The sequence below is a fragment of the Fusarium sambucinum genome, chromosome III, assembly GCF_050947815.1.
Source record: "Fusarium sambucinum isolate potato_lamoka chromosome III, whole genome shotgun sequence".
Lineage (NCBI taxonomy): Eukaryota > Fungi > Ascomycota > Sordariomycetes > Hypocreales > Nectriaceae > Fusarium > Fusarium sambucinum.
In genome coordinates, this window is record NC_139292.1 from 6,648,003 (window position 1) to 6,668,321 (window position 20,319).

Sequence of the window (20,319 nt, forward strand, 5' to 3'; positions counted from 1 at the left end):
AAGTACTACGATGTACCTTGCACCTGAGAATGATGTATTTGCTCGTTTACGAATACTGGATCCTTTCTCAGCTGGAGAAACTACCCCGGATCTTATACTGGCACGTCTCATGTTGTAGAACCGGTTCGTAGGACGTTTTAGCTTTTCATGCTGACGTTATCAAACTGAAACCTTCGGCTTCCACAAATACTGTTGTAGTTCTCATGTCCAATTCAGTTGAGGAATAGACATTTCTTACTCAAACTCAATTACGATAATCATTGATATCCGAATCATAGACTTGCTCTTTATTAGCAATGGTTGTCCCCGGCAACCAGCCTTGAACCAAACTCAAGCCACGAGGAAGCCCCGCTTTCCCCTCTGCCGCTAAACAGCCCTTCGAAATTGAACGAGGACATCTTATTGGCGGATTCAACCAACCATTCAACGGCGTCCAGCGCACGATACCCAATTTAGTGCAGCCGGGTCCTGTCAGGTTTTGCCTTTTAGTGAGAGGTGACGCCCAAATAACCATAACATTCAGTAGAGTCCAGACCAGCAGGGGACCCGGGCAAGATCCAATCCAATACCCGGCCATTTCCATTTCTATTTCCATTTTCCCTCCCTTCCATGGGTTGACATCCACTGTATTTCTTTGACATCACCAACCACAGACAGCCACGCATCGCATCGCATCGCACGCATCCGCGGTCGCCGCAATGCATCATGGCCAACGATGAGCAAGACCACAGCTTAGGCCTAGGCCACAGCAGCCCGCCTTTGACCCCAATCCAAACCAACAATAGCAACGACGGTTCGCGTCCACAGACAGCCCATCGCGTCTCACACAGAGATGACTATCCCGAGGGCGCTGAGACATCAGACCTAACAGACGACACCATTGGTGATACTTTGCAAGCCCAAGAAGAAGAACAAGACCAAACCGACTCTATCGCAGCGCCATCTCCCCACGATATTGCTATAAACATTGACGATACACATGCAAAATCCTTGAACCGGAAAAGCTCCAACAATAACCCCCCTACAACCCAGCAGGAGTCTTTGCTGCATCGTCCTGGTCGTTCAGCCCCTGACAACAGCTACTTTGACCCTATCTCTGTCGATCTGACCCGTGCCCACGACGATTCATTAACCGAGGAGGACGTTAGGCGCCACTTAGGAGACGTGGAGTCTAGCTTTCTGCCCGCATTATCGCCTATTCCCACCGCTCACACGAACCAGCAGGGAGGCATCGACGACACCTTTCAGTTCGACTCGCCCACGAAAAAGCCTGCTCCTCAGCCAATCCAGCAGCGACAGCAACCGCAGCAGCTACCGGAGCAAGAATATGAAGATGACCACGATGTGACGACCTCGTCTGCAAACACTTCTGGATTCGAAAACTTTTCTTCTTCACCGACTGCTGCGGCCACTAGGAGGACCATTTCGCGTGCTGTTAGCATGGCAAGTCAGCGAACGCAGGACCAAAGCGCAACATATGACGATACCGAGAATCAGGACACCGAACAGGAGAGCTCACAAGTGTCTAGTGCTGGCGATAACGACGCCTCCATATCGACAACACATTCGCAATCCGAGCAGGCTGATATTGGAAACACTTCTGGACAATCCTCACGAAGCCGCCGACCTAAGTACTTGCGCAGCCGTTTTGGAAGCCAGCGATCGTCTACATCTTCATTCGCGACCAATCCCGAATCCCAAGAAGGTAGTGACATGACCGTCGGACTCGGTGCTGATTACGCTCTCCAATCTGGGGGCGCAGTTCCAGCCATGGGCATGCTACGGAACCCAAGCAACCCGATGTTACGGTCTATCAGTATAGGAAGCATGGGCAGTGTTGGGTCAGCTTTTGGCGCCGAGGACTATACGGATAACTCGCTACCGCAACTAGAGCCCTTACCCGAAGTCGAAAGTCCCCAACGACGGCGAACACAAGATGTGCTCTCAACACCAAGACCCTCTAAGGAAGGGTTTACCACAGCTCCCACAGATACCGTTATCGCACGGCATGTTAGGAACGTCCAGGTCCCGGAATCTTTAGCTAAGGAGTACAAGTTCAAGGGCGGCCTGGAAACTCCTCAAAAACCTCCCTCGATTGCCATGGGGGCCTCGGTGAATACAGCTCGGTCTGGTAGGAACCTGACCCTGAAGGAGCAGAGCAGCACAATCGAAAGACTGTCAAAAGAGAACTTCGATCTCAAGCTCAAAGTTATGTTCTTGAGCGATCGTCTTGACAAGCTATCGGAAGAGGGCATCAAAGAAATGATCTCAGAAAATGTTGACCTCAAGACTGGTCTTGCAGTGCTACAACGAGACAATAAGGTTCTACGAAGAAGAGTCAAAGAGTTGGAGAAGCAAGTCAGGGACGAAGGGGAACGACCAAGCACGGCACACAGTGGTACATCATCAACAGATCAAACCGCTCGGGGAGAAGAGGAAGCTCAAGAACGGGAGGAAGAGCTTGTTTTCCTTCGTGAACGGGTTGAAGAATACGCTACCGAGATTGAGCGGCTACGGTCGGAAAGCCTAATCAAGGAGAATGAGAGGCGCAAGTTTACAGACATTGTCAGATCGATGGGCGAAAGAAATAGTGAAAACATGGACCGACAAGAAGAGGCCGATGTGTGGAAAGATCTTCTCGAACAAGAGACTGCCCGTAGAGAACAGGCCGACGACGAAAACAAGAGGCTTCGAGAGGAGGTGTTTAAGATGAAGCAGGACTTGTCTGGTGGACAGGGAGGCATGCACCACACGACAAACATTTATAATATCACTAAGAAGCACCGGGATGGCAACATGTCACCAGGACGACCCATTTCTGGCCTCTCTGGCGATATGGAAAGCTCAAACGGCAACTTCAGCCAGGCTACTACCCTGGTTGATGAACTCCGCCGAGAGAGCGAGCAACTCCGTCATGAGAACGCCGAACTCAGACGTGAGGTTGGTGCGCAGACATCTATGCTGACGTCGAGGAACCGCGAGAAAGAGCGTCTCTACCAGGAAATTGAGGATCTCAAGATGGCTCAGCGACGAGGTCGGCCGGCTCCCTCAACCATTGACAGTCTGCTTGAGCGATCGGCTTCGCAGGTAGGCGGTCGCGACAGGCCTCAGTCACGCGGAAGTTTCAAGACACAGACGCAGATTGACGAGGACGTCGAGCGAGAGGAGCTTGAAAATAGAATGGCAGAGATGCGAGACAAGATCAGCGAGGTCAAGCTGCAGAATCAAGAGTTGCAGCGCGAGCTTGAGATTTGTATGGAGGACTTTGAGACAGCCGTGGATGGCAAGCGACAGGCTGAAGATGCGGCGCTGGCACTCCAAGAGGATCTCAACAACGCCATGAACGATCTGGTGGCCCTACAATCTGAACGCGACGAGGCTCTCCGCGAACAAAGCGAAATGGAGAACGAGTTCGAGTCGCTAAGGAAGGAGGCTCAAGAGGAGATTGATGCGTTGGAAGCAGAGGCCGATCAACAAGCCGAAGAGATGCAGCGGGTGCAAGCTGATCTCCAAGACCGCTCAGAAAACTTTGACGCCTTGCAGGAAGAGATGCGCAAGATGAGCGAGGCCTTGATACGACTTGAAGACGATCAGGAGAACAAGCTACGACGAATCCAGCAACTCGAGCAGGAATTGGACTCATCTAACAAAGAGCTTGAGGATTTGGAGCAGAAGCTTATGGAATCCAACGATAAGAACCAACGACTCTCTGTCCAGCAGGAATCCTCCCAGGGAGAGATTGCATTCTTACGGGAAGAGCAGGAGACGGACAAGATTCGAATCGGAGACCTCGAGGCTGCTGTTGCTAGCGCCGAGCAGAGCATTCACGATGAAAAGGAACGAGTCAAGGAGTTGGAGAACCGTCTCCAGCAAGAGCGACACCAGCGCGAGATTGTGGCAGATCAAGAGAAGGAAGAGGTGCAGCAGTTCGTCAACGAGCTCAACAGAGAGGCATCGGCGGCCAAGGACGAGGCTCGTCGTCTGCGTAAGCAACTGACATCGAGGGAGGTTGAGGCGACGGAGTGGAAGGAGAGGCTGATGGAGCTGGAGAATAACCTTCGTGAAGCTCTGGGTGACCTCAACGGTACCCGATCTTCGCTTCTCAAGGTATGTTGTTTTGTGGTTGGAGAAGAATGTTTGCTAATATTGTGCAGTCTATTGCTAAGCTACAACGTGAGCTTGAGAACACAATTCGTGACCTCGACGCCAGCAAGGCAGCGCTGGTCGAGAAGGATCGAATCATCAAGCAGCGCGACTCTCTACTCGAGTCACATGCTCTGGAGAGTCGCAAACTTTCTGAGCTGCTTGAAAAGGAGCGCATCGCTCACCGAAACACCAAGTCGCAGTACGACACGTTTCAAAAGTCACACCAACATCTCACCCGCACTGCGAGTAGCCAAGATCTTCGCATCGCTGAGCTGGAGACCAACAAGAGTCAGGACCGCAGGAAAATTGCCGTGCTCGAGCAAACAGCTCGCGATCAATTGCAGGAGCGCAATGAACTGTTGCTGCAACTGTGGCATAAGCTTAGCCATCTGTGTGGTAGAGAATGGGTTCACGGCAACTCGCTTATTGACCGCCAGGTCCTGCCATCGGTTGAGGTCATTGCAAACCGATTGCCTAGTTTCACCAAGAACCTACTGGCTGCTGTCAAGTCCATTGAGAACATGGTTGCATCTTTCGAAACCCGCATTAAGTCTGTGGAACGAGACCTGCACCGTGAGTATCAGACTCTGGAGGGTAACCTTGAAGTGCGGACCAAGAAGCTGGATCGACTGGAGACAATGGTTAGAAACTCCATCTCTTCTGGTGGATCGCTAAGTCACGATACTCGTTACAACCGTCTGGAAGAGGCGTATCGCCAACTCAAGGTCGAAAACGCGACTCTACGCACAGCTAACGACGTGCGAGCGCGCGCAGCACACTCGTCGAGGGAAAGCTCTGACGCTCTCGTCCCCCACTCGCCGTCACCCTCTGTGCCCCGCGGCCCAGGCGAACAACGCAACAGCCGTTCCAAATCACGTTCCTCCACAATGACAAGAGCACACACGACGACCGCTCTACCAGGTTCCTCTGCTGGTGGCCTTGGTCTACGAGATATGACGGCACTGAACGAAGAGAACAGCAATGGTGGCGCCAATGACAATAGATGGCTCTTCCGCCTTCGCGATATGGAGTACAAGCTCAAGATGGAGCGAGAAGGACGAAACCAGGATCGGCACGCAGCGAGGCAAAGACTAGGCGGGTTGGAGATGGAGAACAGGGACTTGAAGGAACGGATGAAGAGAGCTTTGGGGGATATTGATTGATAGGAAAAGCAACATAAGCGTAGGAGTTGGGGTGGGGGACTAGGTGATGGAATTGAAGCCATGAACGAAAAAAGAGAGGAATTAATCATAGATGGAGCCAGGGTGTTTTCTTTTTTCTTGTCTTAGTGTTTGGGAGTTGTTTGTTTATATATGTATCTTGTATAAAATCCCGACACTGGTAAGGTATTCTTGTATCTAACTTGTTATGAAGGGGGCGTGAATGGGAATGGAAGCATTTATTCGAGGGGAATTGATTTGGGTATTTATTTGCTACTTTAACTGTTTTCCGATGCTGTTGAATTGATATGAATGATTGAGTATTGGCGGCCAGTGTTGCTATATGTGCGTCTGTCGGTGTTGTCAGTTGATCAGTTACTTGGTGGTGAAGCGATTACGACGAGCTGGTTTTGAGGCTTTCAGCCATGTCCAGATGTATAAACACTCGTGAAGATATGGTATTGTTAAACAGAATAGTTATCTATTCATCGTACCTGTAATATAAAGTCTGGGAAAATGTTGAGTATATACTAGGAGGAGTCGAGTTGGGCTCGATCACTGAAGCAGCTTCAGAACCAAGGTTCCTTTGTGACAGATGTTGCACAGCGCCAAGAGTATGTCGTACAGTAGCGAACAAGCAAGCGAGCCAGAGCAAAAGCAAAAACTTGGAAATTCTCCGAAACTGGGGTGATCAATTAAACATTTCTCTCATGAGCGGACTTTCCCAATGGGGTAAGACCGCGCTCTCCCTCGTCATGACGAAGAGTATAAGTAAGATGTTACATTACACCGAGGGGTCAGCAATTCAATTCATTCCCATCATCTACTTGTATTGTAATTCCTCTTCTATTACTTATTAAAATTCTATACAAAATGCTGCGCGTTTCACTAGCGAGATGCAAGACTTCTAGTCCTGCCAGTCTAGGTCTAAAGCGACACATGGCCGTAGCTGCTGCTGCAGCCAAGAAAGAAGGTGACATCTCCGACGCATTCACTTCTCTCTCCGGTGCTCAAAGAGAACCTCTCCCAGATCGTTTTCGCTTGAGAAAACTTGATCTTGTAAGAGGTCGAGAAGACCAGATTGAGAAAAGTTGGAAGTCGTTGTTGCGTGAACTTCGCAGGGAGAATGATGTCGTTGCCAGCAAGGGCCCGAGTGTCATTCCACAGATCAAGTACGACGAGTTCGAACGGAGTGCTGAAGGTCTGAAAGAAGAGATTCGAAAAAGAGGTGTTGTCGTCGTCAAAGGTGTTGTTCCTGAGGATGAGGCTAGGGCTTGGAAGGGTGAAGTTGAGGACTACGTTCACAAGAACCCTTCTACAAGAGGTATACCCCCCTTGCAGACATTCTCACTACCAGTTACTAACATCAATACTACAGCATTCCCTCCTCACGATCCTCAAGTCTACGAACTTTACTGGTCCGGCCCTCAACTCAAAGCCCGTTCCCATCCCAACTTCCTCCACGTCCAACAACGTCTCATGTCCCTCCTTTGGCACTCCTCCAACCCCTCCACTCCCATCTCCCTCTCCCAACCCTTCAGCTACGCCGACAGACTTCGCATCCGCCAACCAGGTGACGCCTCATTCGCCCTCGGTCCGCACATCGACGGTGGGAGTGTGGAGCGATGGGAAGAAGAAGGCTACGGCCGCGGAGGTGTGTATGATGCTGTACTAGCTGGCAAATGGAACGAGTATGATCCATGGGATGCCAGCGGACGAGTACACGCTGTGAACAACCTCTACGAGGGACTAGGTGCGTGTTCAATGTTCAGAATGTGGCAGGGCTGGATGAGCATGAGTCACACGAAGCCTGGCGAGGGGACGTTGCTAGTGAACCCGCTCGTGAAGTTGTCCATGGCGTATGTTTTACTCCGACCCTTCTTCCGCGCAAAGAATATGAGCGCGACCGACTTTTTGGGCGTGGATAATTGGGAGTTTATGGGAGGGGAGATGGATAGTGAGTTGCAGGGTGCGACGCCAGGAACAGGGCAAGAGTTGACGGATGAGTTGCATCCTCACTTGGAGTTGGACAAGACCATGGTTCATGTCCCTGAGATACAACCTGGTGATTTTGTTGCGTGGCACTGCGACAGTGAGTCCTCTCTCTTTTTTCTCGCAGTAACTCATGGCTAACGAACATAGCAATTCATGCAGTTGACAAAGTGCATGGCGGAAAGACAGACTCGAGTGTCATGTATATCCCCGTGTGTCCCATTACCGAACTGAATGCTGAGTACATGGTCCGGCAGCGAGAGGCGTTTAGACGGGGTACGCCGGGCCCGGATTTCCCGGGTGGTGCGGGGGAGTCGGGGCATGTGGATCGGCCTACGGAGGATGTTCTGGACGGAGCAGGAAAGAGAGCGTTTGGTCTTGAGGGGTTAGAGATGAAGGGTTTGGGTAGTGATGGGGAAAAAGAGGCGGTGGAGAGTGCTAACAGGGTCTTGGGGTTCTGAGGAGGGATGTTTGTAAGTAAAATAGGTTAAATTGTAAGTGACAAGTTCAGAATATTCCCACTAATTGAGTACGTTTGTTGGTTCACCCCCATGAGTATAACCGCTTCTTGGGTGTCGTGGCTTGTTTAGATCAACGTTGAATGGATCATGCATTCCTTCATTCAGTGTTGGCAACGTTGCCTCCTTTTTTCTTTCTTTCTATATCATATTCAGTAGAGCCAACAACCATGCTGCACCAGCCAATTGAGTTCCTGTGGCTTGTTTTATTCCCATCTTATTTTATTAGAGTATTCCCTGCTTGGCAGTGCTTTTGTATTGTGTGAGAATAAGGTTGCTCTTCGAGCCCTATGTTTCGTGACATACCGTCTCATTGCATCGATTAGACTTTGCGAAGCCCCCCCATCAAATTAGAGTATTCCCTGAAAGGGTTAGGCGACTGAGACTATTGATTCTGGGCACATGCATTTTTTAGCTCAGGACCCTTGGAGCAATTCTAGACTGCATGAAATTTATAAAAAGAAGCAGCAGCATTTGCCTTTTTGTCTTTGTTTATTCCCTTGTGGCATTTCAGTTCTGTTTTCGATTCTACCACCATTCTCACACTCGTTCTCGTCCCTCGTTTTCAAGATAATCACCAACAGATTTATTACTGCTCTTATCGCAGTATCCTTCATGGTAGGCTCTTAAGCTAGTCTATGCAAGCCTAGCTCAAGAATAACCGATATCTCGACCATAGTTAGTATCACATCGACTTCCGCTGAGGTCCCTGCTACTACTAAGGTCATTATCTCAACTATAGCGTTTCTTCGGTTGAGGATATTACCCTCACCATCGGTCAGCCCGAGACCAGCACTGAATTGTCTGCCATCTCAGAGGATATTGCTACTGCCGCTGTCTCAACAATAGACCTGAGCCCCATCATCATTGAGACTAGTACCGAGACATCAACTGTCCCAGAAGATATTAACACTACCGATATCCCAACCACCACTGCTGAACGTACTACAATTGCGGAAGCAATCACCACTACCACCACCACTACTACTGAGGCTGCTGCTATCACTACCTTCATTATTAACAGTGGATTCGACGACGAAACTGACAATGCGGAGCCCTGGGCCCTCCTCAACCCTGAACGCGGTTTGTTCTCCATTGACAGTGATATCAGCATGATAGCAGAAACTCTGGACGTATCTGGTTTTACATGGGGGGGTCAGCCCACGTCGGCCAGCCGCTGAAAGAACCAATTCAAGCTGGTGTTCCATACCGTGCATCCGCCTGGGTCCGTGGAGGATATGGGTGTACCCAGGCTGTCCTTCTCTGTGCCCACAGCAAGACGACGTCCATCAAGCGCCAACTTCAATTCTTAACAACAGACCTCTGGCACCAGGCCTCGCTCAGTTGTACCTATAGCCAGGACCAAATCGATGCGGGTGGCCTGTATGTCAACATACAGTTTTACTGTGGCATCGACGCAAAGGCCTGGATGGATACACTTACTTTCTCAAAAGAGTAATTGAAATGTGCTCACTAGACTAGGAGTTGCATATAATCAAAAATCTTTCATGCCTAAAGCAAATGATCACGGTTTAGACCGTGCGCTTCAACCAAGTTCTAGTTCCCGATGGAATCTATTTACTCCTTATAGAATTACTCGAGATTGGTAACTTGAAGGAACTGTGGGGACAACTGAAAGTTTTTAATAAAGCCCAAGCTACCCTTCAGATATAAGCCGGGTCGATCTCCTATAATGCTAGCTTCTAAACCATACCTTACGACGTACCGAGGTAGTAGCAATGATGCTATCCATCTAGATAGATCATGCACCTCTGTATCAGGGTACCAGAGACGTTAGCCCCCAGAAGTATAAGAGACAAAATTAGTAGATTAAATTATGCGGTTTAGGCTATAATTTTAGGTTATTCGTTTTGGATCCTAAAACTAAGAGGCCATGTTTTATGTTACCCGCAAGCTCTGGTATACATGTATCGACTTTTCAACGCTTAGATCATTTTGATGAAGGGTGGGTTGCACATCAGAAGTGAAGCTGCATAAATAGCTGGAAAACATCGATTGTGAGAATATCAATATTCAAAACACTACCTGATACCATAGGGATGATTTGAGAAAGCAAAACGAGAAGAGATGGCCTAAACTCATAGCCTAAATTGCATAAAGTGACCTACCTTATGCCTCAAGCGGACAACTTTTCTGCATGATGATCTTGAATCTAGTAATAAATCTCAGGCGAGGGAGCTGGCAGTACGGCAGCACCAATAGGTAGGCTAATCTCCAAGTTGAAGCACGAATCCCTTGTATCAATGCACAGCGAGATCCATCCCAGGTAGTCCCATCACTACAGGTAGGCAGCTATACAGAAACACCCTTGTCATCCCTCTGTTCAGTGCCATCGGGGCATTCGGGTCGTATCCTCAGTACGCAAACACCGTTGACCTAGTAAGTGCCATGGAGACAACCAGATGACCCGGCAATACAAGACTGCGTCTAAGGGTCGTATTTGGTACCTTCCGGAGTACAATCTGGAGGAGTGGTAGAGGCGCATCTAGAACTTACCACTGTGATGGCCCTTATGGATTGTTCCTGCCGATAGTGCGTGTCCATTTGGGATGGTAAACAAGCCGCTTAATCAGATCTCTCAATGTCTTGAACAAGCGACGCCAATATCTGCTGCACAAGCCCGAATCTCGAGGCTTGCCTGTTCTTCTTACAGGTCGTCACGAATATCGACGTACGATTTGATAATGCTCTAGTTCATCCAGAGCTAGACAGGAACTGCAACAGGAGTAATCAGGGAGTCGTGTCCAATTCCGCATAAGGTTTCTAAGCTAATTGGTATCTCAGTTTGACTAGCATGCTACCTACTTGCAGACCTCGAAGCCTTCTGCTTGCACAACGTAGTAGTTATCACATACTTGCCTTCTTGGAGGAAAGATTGTTCTGATCGTGGCCAATAATTTGATGTTTGCTTCCAGTTCTGTACCAGCCCGGTCGATTCTTAGGCAATATATCTCATTGGATACATATAAGGGTCCAAAAGAGCGTTCAAAAACACCGCATCGTACTCTAACTCTTTCCTATGTCTAGAGTTGGAGGGATTGAATGGCAGTCGTCTTGTATTAGAGGATTACATGAAAGTCACGATTATATGCAGTGGCATCCCGCTCCTCTATTGCTCGACTGGAGTCGAAGTAGTACTGACCCTGGCGATCTGATCGCAGATTCAATCTGGCATTGATAATATGATTTCCAACCACATGACGAATATGAATACGATATTGTGATAGGTGGTTATTGGCTTCTCCGCCATCAGGGGAAGCGATGCGTGGACAAACAATATATTGACTAAAGTATGTGACGAGAACTTTCAAGGCCTCAAGGTATCAGAAAGGTTAGCCGCTTGAGCAGAAGGGACGAAATTAGCAGGTCGCCTTATACCATTTAGGCCATAGTTTTAGGCTATTTAGTTTTGTACCCTAAAGCGAAGAGGCCAACTTTTCTGCTACCCACTGGTCCCCTCTTCTGACATGGCAACTGAGTTACTTTTAGGCTGAAGAACACAAGGCCATATTATGCGTAAGTTGATATGATCAACATTGAGGAGTAACGAAGCGGTGGAGAAGGCCAACGTGGTCTGAAGAGGTTTGTAAGCAAAGTGGTGTTTCATGACTCGGACTGCGAACGGCGGACTTTGACAAGCTGGTTTGTAAGCTATTTTTTGACATGTCAGACTGTTACTTGAGAGAATGAAAGGTTGGTGTTTCACCGGTAGTAAGACTGTATGTACTATGTCGGTAGTTGAACAGATTCGTCCTATCACACCACACAAGTTGATAGACTCTTGTGTCTTGAACTCATTGATACAGTTCTTGTCCGATAGTATCCCACTCGCTTCGGACCGGATGTCGGTTACCGATGGCCCGGAATCCACTCAATTGACACGCATCATGTAGCGTTGTAGTTTCGATTCAGCGTCTCCACGGTCGGATAACACATTACTAATCTGATTTAGCATGTAACGAAGCATCTAGCAAGTTCGTTTTACTAGAAAGAGTGAGCGGTGAAGTAATAGTGGAGTGAATTGAACGTGGCAAAAGCGGAGGGGCATATTGGACGCAGAAGAATGAGGAAGAAGGAGAAGAGGGTCTTGAATATGTGTCTCTCTACCTATATATATGTATATAAACCACCAGCAGATAGAGTGATAGTTCAACTCAAGCACGCAATTCTCTACCATACCCAATTCATACCACACCTCCATCAATAATCGCCCATCATGAGCTACACTCTCTACGACGCTGCCATCCTCCACACCAAGGAGGCTCTCCAGTCCCTCTCTGCCATCCTCAAGAAGGCCGAGTCTCACGCCAATGCCTCTTCTTTCCCCGAGGCTAAGCTGGCCCCCGACATGCTCGACCTGAACTTCCAGGTCTTCTTCCTCACCGACACCGCCCAGAAGATTGTCGCCCGCACCACCGGCGTTGAGCCCCTCACCCTCTCTCGCGACGACTGCACCAACTTTGAGCAGTACCAGGCCCGCATTGCCAAGGTCCTCGAGGTTGTCGAGAAGGCCGACAAGGCCACCGTTGAGAAGCGCGCCGCTGAGGTCGTCACCATTGGTCTCGGCCCTGGAAAGAGCGCTGATATGAAGTGCCGCGACTACGTTCAGGGTTACGGCATTCCCAACATCTTCTTCCATCTCACCACTGCTTACGCTATCTTGAGAAAGGAGGGTGTTGAGATTGGCAAGCAGGACTACATTACTCCTTTCATGAGCCAGTACCTCCAGTAATTTAGCGAAATTGGGATAAATAAAAAGCAATGATTTACGTTTGAATGAAATATTAGTTCATCATGTTCTGTGAATAATTGAATGACATTGTAGACTAGTCATGACACTTTGTCCCTTGATCTAGGGTAACCGCCAATCAAAGTGTCTTTGTAATGATCTTCGCCACGACCCCTCTATCTCCATCAATTACAGGTGCATCTTACCTTGAATTCCACCACCCAAACTCTCCATCAGCATCTTCTATCGCCACCAAAGATGGCCGCGCACTGGTGGCTTCTACGCGCAGTCCAGTCCCTCGAGGTACGCACCCTTTCTCGCCTTTTCTCTTGGTCGCAAACACTAACATCTGCCGTTACAGGACCACATTGTTGCATCCGTACGCAAACAGTCCTTCTTTCGCGTTGAATCACGGTCGCTGACACCCGTCTAGATCCTCCGCCAACCCGGCTTCCACCGCGCGGTAGGCCGCATACACAAGACGATACACGAGAAGCAACACGGGCGAAATCCCAACGAACCGTTGGCTCCTGGCGAAGCGACTGGTACGTTGGTTACTCCAATATTGATACATGCGGAATTAGGCTGACAGGACCGACAACAGCGGATCCAAATTCCGCCAACAGGAACGAACGCTTCGCGAAGCACTTTCTAGACGAAATAAAGAACCAATTTAGAGGAAAGCCGACCGACTTTCCGGGCGACAAGACTAGAAAGTAAAATGATGCGACACGACGAAGATGGACTGATTGGATTACGATGTTATGATACCCCCTTGATTACCGGTCGAATACTCCTCTCTCGATCATAAAATACGAACCGGAATACGGTGGAAAGCTTGAGCATGGCCATTATACAGCGCTGGAAGAGATGGAACATGGCTTATCAGCATGAAGCGGCATAGCCAATTGTTTTGGGACCAAGGAAGCTTGAATACAACAACTTAAATACAAGAAAACGACATGCTTGGTCGTTTGGGCGACTTACCATCAGTCGGTTTCTTGATTCAAGTCGACGAAGATAAGGTGGACATGAACTTTTTGGCGAACATGCCGTACGACAAGCTCAACATTCTATGTGGCATCTTGAGTCGACCTACCCAACTTCCATACACTCCGATCCCTGTTGCTGATGTCAATTATAACTACACCATCGCGATGCCTATTGTACGCAATAGTGTGCTGTAATTGATGTCACCGAAAGCGATCAGAGCGTATGGAAGCTGGGCAGGTCGACTCGTTTGAAAGCTTGGTATGTCAGTCAAAGAGAACCGATGGCATTTATAATAGTCTCAGTCGATTAGATGCCATGACGAGACTAGATGTCGCGAAAAGGGGCACCAAATTCTGTTACTCGTCTCAACCGCTGCGCCGGCAACTATTGTTGTCGAGAACTTGAGCTGACCTTGAATTACACATTACATTAAATGTATTCTTGCATGATGCCTTTTCCTTTCCCCGTGACCAGATCCTCCCCATCGACTGCTTTTCTGTCCCATTCCATCTGGGCAATAACACTTCCAACAGTTGCCATCGCATTGTAGTCGGATCGTGTACCTGATCTTGTCTTGCGCTATAGACTGCATGGTGCACAACAACCCGCTAGCCTCATGTCCCTACTGACCAGACCACATAGTTGCGCTAGTCCTTCCCAATGCACAAGTCTCAATCGGCGAAGATGCGTTGTGGGGTGCTCAGCGTGTATGTTGGTCGTCGCGCCTAGCTCATCGCCAAGAAGGGCGGCGGTATCGCTGTCAGTGGATTTAGAAGAAGATTGTCTCCACATCGCGTCGTAAATAATAACGAAGATATACAGTCCTTTCGCAGAGATTGTGGCTGTTTTGTAGTCGAGTCTTTGGTGATATCATGCTTACCGGCAGTAAGCTTTGCTGGCATCTTACTCAATGACATTTGGGGTGGTGAGAAAACTTAATATAGCCGCGATGAATTACCATCTCGTTGGACAGAAGGTCACTTTACCATCCATCTCAGTAAATGACTGGTATATAGCAATTCTCAAACAAGATCATACGCGGCACAGGGACCTATCATCACGGATCGGCGGCTGACGAGATACTGCTAAAGTAGTCCATCGTAAATGACTGGCTCATGGTAGTGTCGCATATTGGCCCCAGTCTACCCAGTTCATCGGAAGACCTATGTCCAGATTGGCCTCGAGCGCATCCTCCACAGCGTTCAGGTTGAAGCTAGGGTCTATAGCCCCAAAGACATCAGCACCTGAGATAGCATCGATGAGTGAAAAGTCGACAGGTTGTTCCACGCTAGGGACCGAGTTGATCATGGTGGGATTGGCGACCGGAACAGATACGGGGAACTCGGGTGGTCGAGGCACAGGCTGTGAGAAAGATGATGGTATAGAGTTGGGTGTTCCTTCATGAGTTGGTGGTGTTGATTCACGGGTTAGAGTATTGGCTGCGCGTTCCATTTCCTTCAATACCCGTTCACCTAGACCTGCTACCACGTTGGCGCTCCAGAAATAGTCGCCAAATTTGCGGAGCATTTCGCAGTTGCGACGGAAAGCGTGCATAGCACGGGCGCGAAACATGGGCAGTCGACTGTGGCGCATCTTGCGATATTCTACGCTTAGTGCGAGACACACTGCGTAGGGGACGATGGGCATGGGGCTTAGATGGTCGCGGAGGACGGCGCAGGCGATTCGCTCGGCTGCGAGGGAGCGACGGGCGTTAGCGGAGGGGGGTGGGAGTGTTGATGCTGCTGTTAGTGTGCCCGGGCGAGGAAGACGGCATGATAGGATGATGACGGCGTGGTAGAAGGTTTCAATTGTTGCTGCTCTTGTTAGAATGAGTTTAGAGCGGAGGGATTCTTTACGAACCAATGAGTGGGCTTGGAACTTTGAGGGCGTCGGCGTTGACGATCATGGCTTCTAGGACGGGGAGGTCGATGTACGCGATCTTATCAAGACCCGAAGCCTCGGCACTTGGTCCAGGGCGATATAACTCAATCACTTGATCAAGCCACTGTATCACAGAGAGGAAGAGTCGGAAACAGGGTGGTCTTTTCTTGATACACCCGTCAAGGTTGGCACCAATATCTCTCTCGTGCATTAAGCAAGGTCTTCCATAAGCAGCAGCATTAATTCGATCAACTGCCCAAACTGCACAGAACAAAGTCTCAAGCTCTTCACAGTTGGGCGCATCATACCTGAGAAGGTGAAGGCCGAGAGTCTGGATGTGGTGAATGGCACGGCCGCCCAATTGGGCTGGGAGATCGGCTTCTTCGGAACTGCTGGGCTGGGTGTACAGCGAGAGCATGACGAGAGCCCTGATGTGAAGGACCCTGTCGGTGATGATGCTCGTTTCCAGAATGGCACGCACAGCGGAAGAGAGGGATTGAATGAAATCCTGACACGTCAAGAGTTCTTCGCCGCGGTTTTGTAGGTGAAGATGCGACGACATGGATGGATCGGTGGCAGCGGCCAGACAGACCAGTTGGCGAAGAACAATGGTGGCAGGATCATCGTCTGGTGGTGCGACAACGTCCAAGCTTGATTCGGGAATGATGGGTAGGATAGGATGAATCCTGTCCAGATACAAACGCCTCAACTTGCGAAAGTCGTGCTCGGGCGGTAGACATGGCAGACAATGCTCTTTGACGAACGGGAGTAGAAACTGGTCCATTATCGGCGGTGGTCTCGACGTGATGAACTGTGATGATGAGCCGGCTTGACCTTGCGACCCGCTGTTAGTGGTGGTGGTTGATGAGAGCCATATGCCCACGTCGCCTTTTTGTGAGGTTTCCCTGACGGATGCTGAACCAGTTGCTTCCATGAACATGCCCTCTGGGTTGAGATCTCCTACGAAGCGGGATGATGATTGCGTTTTAGGCGTGCCTGCTGATTCACGTCTTGGAGGCGTTGGGACAGTGCCATATTGAAGGTGAAGAGATGGCTGGCGCGCTGATGGAGATACATGGTTATGATCTGGCAGTGCTGTACGTGTTGAAAGAGGTACGTTCAACGGAAGAGATCTGAATCGCTTTTGTTAATCTAAAGTCAACTCAGATCGGTCAAGGTTCCACTTACGCAGACCGGGATTGTTGGTGTGTCTCATTCTGAACTTGAACTTGAACCTCTGGCGGCGAGACGGTTGTTTCTTCAACAGCGTTTTCGGCGTGAACGCAGCGTCTCTACTGTTCTGTCAGTTCAGAATATGGTGTCATGATGGGAAGCGACAGACTTTTTTCTTGCGGCATGAAGCGCATGCGTGCTGGACTTGCTTACGCTTTACGGGGAGACCCCCGCGAGAAGGATCAGATGCAACGAATTTGACGTGCTTTGAGGATGTGGAGGGCGTGGGCATTTCTGCAGTGTCAAGCAGAGGGAATATGATGAAATGTATTAAGTTTGTTCATGCCATGAGTGAGTATGTGAATAATAAGTGAGTCAATGAGAGTGAGGCGGGTGGAGATGGGATTAGACAGCAGAGAGTCGACTATTGGATGGAATTTCAAGGTGAAGGGAAGACGCGTCTCGGTGAAGAATGGAGTGGCATTATTAGTCAGCGAATATTGGAGATTTGATTTGGTTCGGTAGTTCAACACCATGATAATTCTGTCACGATAGTTGAGACAAGTTTATTCAGACGTAGTGTAATCATAAGAGCCATGTATATGTGTAAATATTATTGTGTGACATTGTAATAGGTCACAGGTATGTCGTGCGTCATAGGGTAGGTGCTGTGATGGACCTCTACTGTGCAGCGGGAGACAAGGACAGGTCTGGAATTAATGGTGGTTATAGCTTCACTTACCCTGTCAATTATGTATATCATTCGGTTATTAAATAACTGGGGTGCAGCCGACAATGATCCATAGTGTTGGGTGTGCATGGACAACCCACTGAAGACAAGACTGTAGTACTTGGCGTACCCATCAATTCCATGCAACTCAAGACGAATGCAATACATTTAATAGACAGAATAATATTTTCTTTCTCGACATCATAATATCATAACAAAACATCAATATCAACAACTATTGTGACCTCCCTACCGTTGCCCCTTCAATGTCGCTAATCCCCAAGCCTTCAGTGGATCCAAACACACCACAGGGTAACTACCGTGAATTCTCCAGACCATTTATGCGACCTTTGACACCAAAACAACACCTCAAATTCACGGTCTCACCAAAAGCAAGTTACCCCACTGTCCGTCCATCGCCGGCTCGTTTTGCGAGACCCTGCATGTTGAAGAATTGGTTGGCTCTTGTTTTCTCCAACAATACGCGCTAGTTCAGATCGGGGAATAGGTAAACATTATGCCTGGCATGAGACAAGGGATTGATTGTGTTTATTTGGTTCAGGTGGATGTTGTTATTGACGATGTTGTTTTTATAATACACCATCTCCCTGTATTTTTGATATCTTTATTCTTGTAACTTACTACTAACTTGTCCATTATCGTGGTTAAACCTGGTGATTCCCTTTGCCTATCATGCAAGACCTCTGCCTACCAATTGCTGTAAGACGTTCGCGTCGCAGCATCAAGTCTGAACCATCAGACATTCCCTCCTCCCCAATGCCTGTCAAAACACCCAGAACAGTCTCTAGGAGAAAAGTCCGTTTCTCAGAGCCAGGTCTATCCAGCGGTCTGACCCCAATGGTCGGTCGCTTCTCTGTCGCAACACCCAAGCGACGTCGCCATTCTTCTGCACCAGTAACAACGACACCCAGCACCAATCGCTCGACTTCCGCGTTGCCGGAGAGTGGCGATGTCACGTTTCTTCCCCTGCGACAGGTTCTTGATGGTCGCGTCCAAAGGCGCATTCGTCGCAATGGGCTGAGTGAAGAGATGAACGTCATTCAGCAGGAAAAGAGACGGCGCTCGATTGAGACCAAGGAGGAAATCGACAAACTAAGAGATCAACTCAAGGCGCGTGATCGCGAGATTTATGAGTTGCAGAATGCGACCATTGTCATTGACACGGGTCGTATTTGGGATCTCGAGAAGCAGATTGAAGACCTGCAGGATGAACTGTCAAAGAGATCTGGGCGCTCTCTGGGTGAGAAGAGAGGGTATAACTGGACATTATCAGCAAGGGAGAAGTTTTCACCAGATTATATGGACATGGATGACACCGAGTTTGGCGAGGAGACTATGGCGCAGTTGGTCTGCAGTACACCTTCAAGGGCCAGAGCGAGACACGACGCGAGCACTTCATTCATGGACATGACGCCTCCCGCTACAAGCCCAACGATTCCTGGAACGCCGATGTCTTGGAATCCCATTCCGTCAACATTGAGTGCCGGTGTCCAAGCTTGTTTCCCGGATCCTCAACGACAGCAATTGGAAGAAGAGGTTTCGTCGTTGCAGCTCGAAGTCACAAAGCTTACCGACACACTCGAATCATACAAGTCTCTCAGCGGTCGCTTATCCGACAAGCTCTTAGAGTTCACACCAGCCGCTGAGTCCGACTCAACATCACATCATCAATTGGAGGCCCAGATTGACGCTATGCTACGAACAATGTCTGACAGAGCATGCGCACTTCAACAACTCACCACGAACATCACAAAACTCGGGTTTCACGGTTCTGATGCAAGCGACATGATAACATCCCTCGCATCTGGCTTCCGCGCCGCTCGTTTGGAGCTGGAGTACCTTACACCCGGCGAAATCACCCTCCCGCTGTCATCACATGGTGCTGAAGTGCTGGATCTCATGCTCACGCGTCTACGCGACATGGCTAAGCGCGCCAAAGAAGACGAGGATGCTATTGATGAGTATCACGAGATTGAACAGTCGCTACGAAAGCAACTCGACGCGCGCGTAACTGTCATGGATGGCCTCAAGGCAGAGATGTCCAAGGCTGAGAAACTCATGAGCGATAAAATTGCGCGCATTCGCGAGCTTGAAGTGGCCAACACCAGACTCAAAGGTGCGGTAGACGGTTACGTGCGCGACATCTCGGAGCTTGAGAATCTTGTTGAGAGAATGGAGCGCGATGCACACGACGCTGAGGATGAGTATAACGTGCAGTTGGAGGTCAAGCGCAAGGTACTTAGTCGCAAGGAGGATAGCATCGCGGAGCTGGAGACGAGATTGTCTGAAGCGCTCCAGCGGTCAGCAGATCTTCAACGCGAGGTGAAGGAAGTTCAGGAAGCCAAGATGCGCGATGTCGCAGCGCTGAATAAGCGACATGGCGCTGCTCTTGCAGCGGGTGACGCGAGCGTGGTCAAATATCGTGGGGAGATTGATAGAGTGAACGCTTCTCTTCGCACAGCGCACGCGACGATATGCAGTCTACGAGTTGAGAATGGCGGGTTGAAGAGTCAGGTGGAGGAGGAAAGGACGAAAGCTAAGGCGGTGATTGACTCAATGAAGGAGGAGCTTCAGCGGGTCGTGCAGATGAGTCAAGAGTTTTTGACGCCGAAAAGCAAAGTGTTGAAGGGCGTCGACTCTGAGTCAGAGCCAGGGTCTGGGTCATCGTCATCTTCTTCGACAGTGAGTGCAAAGAGACCAGCCTTTGTCTCTGTAGATGGAGGTGCAAGAAGGTTAAGCAGAAAGAGATTGTGTAGAGGACGTGATAGCGGGATGGGTTTGTTGGATGAAGATGAGGAGGAGTGCTTCTGAGTTGTTGAAGCAAAAATGCATGGACTGGCGTTATAACATTCTTTTACAATATTTTCTTTGTCTTGATCAATTAATTTTTTGTTTTAATTGATCGTGGAAACTTGCCCTTTTCCCCAGGTCCCGACTTTGATAGCCGACAGATGC

The 20,319-nt window shown here is 49.2% G+C and overlaps 9 protein-coding genes across 9 annotated transcripts; 7 read left to right on the forward strand and 2 right to left on the reverse strand.

Moving 5' to 3' along the window:
- Positions 1-705: 705 nt before the first annotated feature.
- On the forward strand, positions 706-5,309 carry FSST1_012364 (uncharacterized protein; the record flags this gene model as incomplete). The annotated part of the gene is made up of 2 exons (XM_083235582.1): positions 706-4,107; positions 4,155-5,309. The coding sequence occupies 2 exons, from the start codon at positions 706-708 to the stop codon at positions 5,307-5,309; spliced, it is 4,557 nt and encodes a 1,518-aa protein (XP_083082060.1).
- Positions 5,310-6,179: 870 nt separating this feature from the next.
- On the forward strand, positions 6,180-7,759 carry FSST1_012365 (DUF1479 domain-containing protein; the record flags this gene model as incomplete). The annotated part of the gene is made up of 3 exons (XM_083235583.1): positions 6,180-6,630; positions 6,685-7,398; positions 7,449-7,759. 3 exons carry the CDS (start codon positions 6,180-6,182, stop codon positions 7,757-7,759), a joined length of 1,476 nt encoding a protein of 491 aa, XP_083082061.1.
- A 672-nt stretch (positions 7,760-8,431) lies between these two features.
- On the forward strand, positions 8,432-9,275 carry FSST1_012366 (uncharacterized protein; the record flags this gene model as incomplete). Its single annotated transcript, XM_083235584.1, has 3 exons — positions 8,432-8,434; positions 8,599-8,971; positions 9,013-9,275. The coding sequence occupies 3 exons, from the start codon at positions 8,432-8,434 to the stop codon at positions 9,273-9,275; spliced, it is 639 nt and encodes a 212-aa protein (XP_083082062.1).
- Positions 9,276-12,053: 2,778 nt separating this feature from the next.
- FSST1_012367 (DUF1993 domain-containing protein) lies at positions 12,054-12,569 on the forward strand (the record flags this gene model as incomplete). The annotated part of the gene is made up of 1 exon (XM_083235585.1): positions 12,054-12,569. The coding sequence occupies one exon, from the start codon at positions 12,054-12,056 to the stop codon at positions 12,567-12,569; it is 516 nt and encodes a 171-aa protein (XP_083082063.1).
- Positions 12,570-12,824: 255 nt separating this feature from the next.
- On the forward strand, positions 12,825-13,286 carry FSST1_012368 (uncharacterized protein; the record flags this gene model as incomplete). Its single annotated transcript, XM_083235587.1, has 4 exons — positions 12,825-12,869; positions 12,928-12,945; positions 13,000-13,111; positions 13,159-13,286. 4 exons carry the CDS (start codon positions 12,825-12,827, stop codon positions 13,284-13,286), a joined length of 303 nt encoding a protein of 100 aa, XP_083082064.1.
- A 242-nt stretch (positions 13,287-13,528) lies between these two features.
- Positions 13,529-13,969, forward strand: FSST1_012369 (uncharacterized protein; the record flags this gene model as incomplete). Its single annotated transcript, XM_083235588.1, has 2 exons — positions 13,529-13,732; positions 13,856-13,969. 2 exons carry the CDS (start codon positions 13,529-13,531, stop codon positions 13,967-13,969), a joined length of 318 nt encoding a protein of 105 aa, XP_083082065.1.
- A 19-nt stretch (positions 13,970-13,988) lies between these two features.
- Positions 13,989-14,351, reverse strand: FSST1_012370 (uncharacterized protein; the record flags this gene model as incomplete). The annotated part of the gene is made up of 2 exons (XM_083235589.1): positions 13,989-14,138; positions 14,190-14,351. The coding sequence occupies 2 exons, from the start codon at positions 14,349-14,351 to the stop codon at positions 13,989-13,991; spliced, it is 312 nt and encodes a 103-aa protein (XP_083082066.1).
- A 321-nt stretch (positions 14,352-14,672) lies between these two features.
- On the reverse strand, positions 14,673-16,905 carry FSST1_012371 (fungal specific transcription factor domain-containing protein; the record flags this gene model as incomplete). Its single annotated transcript, XM_083235590.1, has 4 exons — positions 14,673-15,373; positions 15,420-16,573; positions 16,629-16,732; positions 16,783-16,905. The coding sequence occupies 4 exons, from the start codon at positions 16,903-16,905 to the stop codon at positions 14,673-14,675; spliced, it is 2,082 nt and encodes a 693-aa protein (XP_083082067.1).
- A 1,131-nt stretch (positions 16,906-18,036) lies between these two features.
- Positions 18,037-20,175, forward strand: FSST1_012372 (uncharacterized protein; the record flags this gene model as incomplete). The annotated part of the gene is made up of 1 exon (XM_083235591.1): positions 18,037-20,175. One exon carries the CDS (start codon positions 18,037-18,039, stop codon positions 20,173-20,175), a length of 2,139 nt encoding a protein of 712 aa, XP_083082068.1.
- Positions 20,176-20,319: the final 144 nt, after the last annotated feature.